This window comes from Macaca nemestrina, chromosome 8, assembly GCF_043159975.1.
Source record: "Macaca nemestrina isolate mMacNem1 chromosome 8, mMacNem.hap1, whole genome shotgun sequence".
Lineage (NCBI taxonomy): Eukaryota > Metazoa > Chordata > Mammalia > Primates > Cercopithecidae > Macaca > Macaca nemestrina.
Genome location: NC_092132.1, coordinates 126,220,538 through 126,226,087, shown reverse-complemented (window position 1 = coordinate 126,226,087; position 5,550 = coordinate 126,220,538). Strand labels below are relative to the sequence as shown.

At 39.8% G+C, this 5,550-nt stretch overlaps 1 protein-coding gene across 1 annotated transcript; it reads left to right on the top strand.

Moving 5' to 3' along the window:
* The first annotated feature begins 4,635 nt into the window (after positions 1-4,635).
* On the top strand, positions 4,636-5,136 carry LOC139355693 (PDZ and LIM domain protein 7-like). The gene has a single exon (XM_071067516.1). It carries the CDS (start codon positions 4,636-4,638, stop codon positions 5,065-5,067), a length of 432 nt encoding a protein of 143 aa, XP_070923617.1. The 3' UTR covers positions 5,068-5,136.
* Positions 5,137-5,550: the final 414 nt, after the last annotated feature.

The window sequence follows — 5,550 nt, the reverse complement described above, 5'->3', positions numbered from 1 at the left end:
GTTATGTCTATGTTTAACCAGTAATATATATGGGGCACAGGGAGACAAATAGGGCACAGTTGTCTCTACCTTGAAGGGGCATGAAGTCTAGAAGGAGAAATGTGAATTACAGAAATGACAAAGCAGGAACAGTGGGCGCAACAGGACACAGATGCAGACCCACACGGCAGCCCAGCAGGAAGAGGCGACTGCCAGGGACAGGTGGCAGGAGAAACTTTAACCCAATTGTGAGAAAGAAACTTTCATGCTAAAGAAAGCATATACAAAGAGGCGAGATGGGATATAAAAATGCTTGTAAAATGTATAAAATGTAAAGAATTATTTGAGGAGAAGTCCGTACGGAAATTCACACTGGACAGACTTCAGCTTTTGTAACATCCAGGGTCAGTCCCCAGAACAGAATTAATTTATCTCAGCTCCTCAGACCATTATAAATCTGAAGTTGAAAAGGATTCTTTAGAACCATAACTATGTTATAACTAAGTTTTCATTACAGTAGTCCCCCTTATCCGTAGGGGATACATGCTAAGACTTCTAGCAGGTGCCTGAAACTGCAGATAGCACCAAACCCTCATATATCCTACTTTTTTTCCTATATATACACATCTGTGATAACGTTTAATTTATAAATTAGGCACAGTAAGAGATAAACAATAATAATAATAAAATAAGACAATTATAACGATATACTGTAATAAAATGTATATGAATGTGGTCTCTATCTCTTCTCCCCCTCTCAAACTATCTTATTGTACGATAGTCACCCTTCTTTCTGTGAGGAAGAAGGGGTAGAGCAGGATGGCATGGATTTCATCGTGCTACTCAGAACAATGTGCAACTTAAAACTTGTGAATTATTTCTAGAATTTTCCACTTATGCTTTCAGACTGAAGTTGACTATGAATAACTGAAACCACAAAGACCAAAACTGAAGATAAGGGGGGACTACTGTAATATGTAATGCCTTAGTTTAGTGTATTGAAACAATTACAGTGAAATAAGTATAATCAGAACTGAAAATTAGGGAATAGATAAGTTCAGGTTATGAAGACACATGGAAAGATAAACTATTATGTGATATAATGTGCAGTGGGCACCTCTACTTCTGTGCTGATGGAGTAGACACACTTTTCCTTATCCCTCTGCTAGGTACTACTAAACTCTGGACAGTGAAGGTAAAATAAACAGAAGACACTAGGAGTTGGAGAAAAGAAGACCAACTAGGGACTGTGGTTTCCAAGTAACCTGGTGGTGAGCTCCCTGGGTTTTTTTTTTTTTTTTTTTTGCTCCACACGTTGCTGACTTGGGACTGAAGAAACTGCCAACCCAGAAACACAAATGGATGTCAACCAAGAAAGCACCAACCAAAGCCTGCTCTGGGGCAAAATGACAGGAATGGGATAGCCAAGAAGACAGTAACCACTCTACTCCAGTCAAACACCAAAGAGAGACACTATGACCCCAACCTCACCCATGACAGCAAGAGCCAAGTGGAGAGCTCACCAAGCTACCACAACGTGCCCCCAATGCCCTCCAAACCAGATGGTGTCAGAGAAAGCTGAGGACAGATCAAGATTTTAAGCACCTTCCAGGTGATAATGATTTTTTATCACCACCACCTCCCTGTAGTGTCAGTGGAGACCATATGGGGAGCCTGGACTTCTACCCCCACCTGGGGTAGTCATGAGGTAGCCTTTCCTCACCCCAGTGGGGTGGTGTCAGAGGTTGCCTGATGAAAAGTCGTCTTTCACCACCAAGCAGCAGTAACAAAACCAGCTTCCCCTCCCCCAGAAAATAAAAAGTATTAGTGGTGACTACGTGAGGAGCAACAACGGGCTACTCAATCCCCTCCCAGTCAAGTTGGCATTAGTGGAAGCTTAGTAATTCTTACATCTATCCAGCAGTAACAAGGAACCCCTTCCACTCCCCACTGAGGTATCAACAGAGGCTGAGAGAGGAACCTGGACCTTTACCTTCACCTGGCAATAGCAACACAGTATCCTCCCTTCTGCTGTGGGGGTGTCAGACAAAGCCAGCTAAAACAGAAGGTTTACAAAAATTCAGAGTCTCATAACATAATGTCCAAAATGTCCAACTTTCAGCTAAAAAAACCATTCATCATACCAAGAACTATGAAGATCTCAAACTGACTTTAAAAAGAAAATAGATGACAACACTGAGATAACAGGGATGTTACAATTACCTGACAAAGATGTTGAAATTGGCCAGGCACAGTGGCTCAAGCCTGTAATCCCAGCACTTTGGGAGGCCAAGACGGGCGGATCACGAGGTCAGGAGATCGAGACCATCCTGGCTGACACGGTGAAACCCCATCTCTACTAAAATAAACTACAAAAAAACTAGCCCGGCGAGGTGGCAGGCGCCTGTAGTCCCAGCTACTTGGGAGGCTGAGGCAGGAGAATGGTGTAAACCCGAGAGGCGGAGCTTGCAGTGAGCTGAGATCCGGCCATTGCACTCCAGCCCAGGTGACAGAGCAAGACTCCGTCTCAAAAAAAAAAAAAAAAAAGAAAAAAAAAAAAAAAAGGTTTTGAAACAATCATGGTGAAAATGATTCAACTAGTGATTATGAATACACATTAGAAAAATGAAAATATAGAAAATCTCAGCAAAAAATAGGAGATATAAAGAAGAATAAAAACAAAACTTTTAGAACTGAAAATGAAATAACCAAATTTAAAACTCAATGGATGGGCTCAACAACAGAAGAGAGGGGACAGAGGAAAGAATCTGTGAACTTGAAGATAGGACAATAGAAGCTACCCAGTCTGAACAACAAAGAGAAATTCAACTGAAAATAAAAATGAACAGAGCCTCAGGAACCTACGGTACTAAAACAAATTAACCATTTGTATCACTGGGGTCTCAGAAGGAGAAGAGAAAAAGGATTGGATTAAAAAACTACTTGAAGAAATAATAGCTGAAAACTTTCCAAATTTGGCAAAAGACAGCCTACAGATTCAAGAACCTAAGAAACCCCAAATAGGATAAACTCAGAAGAATCCTCACCAAAGAGTATCATAGCCAAATTTCTAAGAACTTAAAATCTTGAAAGCAACAAGAAAAATATGACACCTTACTTTAATGAGAAACAATTCAAATTACAAGGGATTTCTCATAGCTAAATGAAGTTCTCTAGACAGAAAGGAAACAACTTAAACTTTGGAACATCAGGAAGTAAAGAACATGATAAACAAAAATAGGATTAAATATAATAGACTCTACTTAAGTTTTCTAAATTACGTTCAATGGGGTTGAAGCAAAAATAACATCATCTCAGCCTGGGCGACAGAGCGAGACTCCATCTCAAAAAAAAAAACACCATCTGCTGTGGTTCTGCATGTATGTAGAGGAAATATTAAAGAATTATGTTGTAAACAGAGAGGGTAAAGGACTATAAAGGGAGATTATTTCTACAATTCATGAACTGGTAAAATGTGGATGGCAAAAGACTGTGGTAAGTTGTATATATACAATATAATAGCTAAGCAATCACTAAAGAAATGATATAAATATACTCCAAATGATATAGATAAATCAAAATGAAATTCTAAAAAAAGTTCAAGTGACCCATATGAAGGAAGGAAAAATAACAGAGAAACCAAAAACAGAACAGAAAACAAAAAATAAAATGAAAGATGTAAGCCCTAATTAGTGCAATAATTACATTAAATATAAATGATCTAGATGCACCAATCAAAAGACAGGGATTGTCAGAGTTAATTTAAAAAATGATCCAATTATATGATGTCTACAGGATACTCACATCAAATATAACGATGTAATGGTGAAACCCTGGGTCTACTAAAAATACAAAAATTAGCTGGGCATGGTGGCAGGCCCCTGTAATCCCAGTTATTCAGGAGGCTGAGGCAGGGAGAATTGCTTGAACCCAAGAGGCAGAGGTTGCAGTGAGCCAAGATCACACCACTGCACTCCAGCCTGGGAGACAGAGCGAGACTCCGTCTCAAAAAAAAAAAAAAAAAAAATTATATCCATCTATATACATATAATAATGTAAGCAGGTTGAAAGTAAAAAGATGGAAAACAATATATGATACAAATATTAATCAAAAGAAAGCAGGATTTGCTGTATTAACATCAGATAAAATAGGTTTTAGAGCAAGAAAATTATTAGATGCAGAGAGAAACATTACATAATAAGTGTCAATCTACCAAGACATAGCACCTTGAAAGTGAATACACCAGAGCTTCAAAACGTATGAAGCAAAAACTGAAAATTGAAATAGATAAATTCATAATTACACTCTTCTCTCAAAAATTGATAGAACTACACAGAAAATCGGGAAGGAGATAGAAATATCAGACAATACAGGATCTAACATTTGTAGAGCACTATATTCAATAGAATACACATTCTTTTCATGTGCCCATAGAACATATACCAAGATAGATCATATCATGGGCCATAAAACAAACTTCAGCAAATCTAAAATAATTTAAGAACATAGTAGCCAATCCTGATGCGGCTCCCTGGAGCCTGATGCCAAGCAGCTCCCCAGTGGGCTAAGCAGGGGCTGGCATCATGGATTTCTTCAAAGCACTGCTGGAGAGGTCAGCACCTTGAGGCTTCCAGCGCAAGGGGGCAAGGACCTCAATGTGCCCTTCTCCATTTCCTGGCTCACTCCTGGATGCGAATGATCTGAACCTGCATAAAGTGCCTCAGCTGAGTCTCAGCAGGTCTCAGCCAGTTCACAGCAAACCACAGGAGGTTCTGGCTCCTGCCACAAACCCCCTGCAGTTCACGCTTGCACCCAGCACCTTCCTCAACAAGACAGCCTGGCCCTTCAGGTCACCCCCACCTGCTGGCAGTGCACCACAGCAGAATGGACAGCTGCTCCAACTGCTGGTCCCAGATGCCAGCAAGCAGTGGCTGATGGAGAACACCAAGGACTGGCCACCACAGCTTGGGACAGGCCAGTCACGTTCCTTCAGCATCCTTGTCCACCTCATAGACACCGAGTTCATACAAGACCTGGATGAGGAGCACCTGAAGAAATCAAGGGAAAAGTATGTCCTAGGGCTATAGAGTCCACGCTAACCTGCCTCCAGGATTGGCACCACCAGAACTCTGCCCACATGCGCAATGTATAGTTGTAGCTTAGCCCTCTCCAACTGCCTGCCCTCTGTCTACCTCTTTCTATTCCTTCTGTCCATGGCAATCAACAAACACAGCGTCACAAAAATTTAAATTACAATACCATTGCAATCACTCAAAAAAAAAAAAAAAAGGAAATGCTTAGGTATAGATTTAACAAAACACATTCAGGTTTTATATGCTGAAAATTCCAAAATGCCGAAAAAAGAAATCAAAGATCTAAATAAATGAAGATACATACCAATAATCCAAGAATACTATGTTTGTGGATTATAAGACTCAACATAATGAAATTATCAATTATCCCCAAATTAATATGCAGGTTTAATGTACTTCCTATTAAAATCCCAGTAAGACTTTTTTAGAGAACAATCTAAAATTTATATATAAAAGGCAAAGGAACTAAAACAGCTA

Bases quoted from the DNA above. Each gene is read 5' to 3' on its own strand.
- LOC139355693 (XM_071067516.1), top strand. From the start codon at position 4,636: ATGTGCCCTTCTCCATTTCCTGGCTCACTCCTGGATGCGAATGATCTG.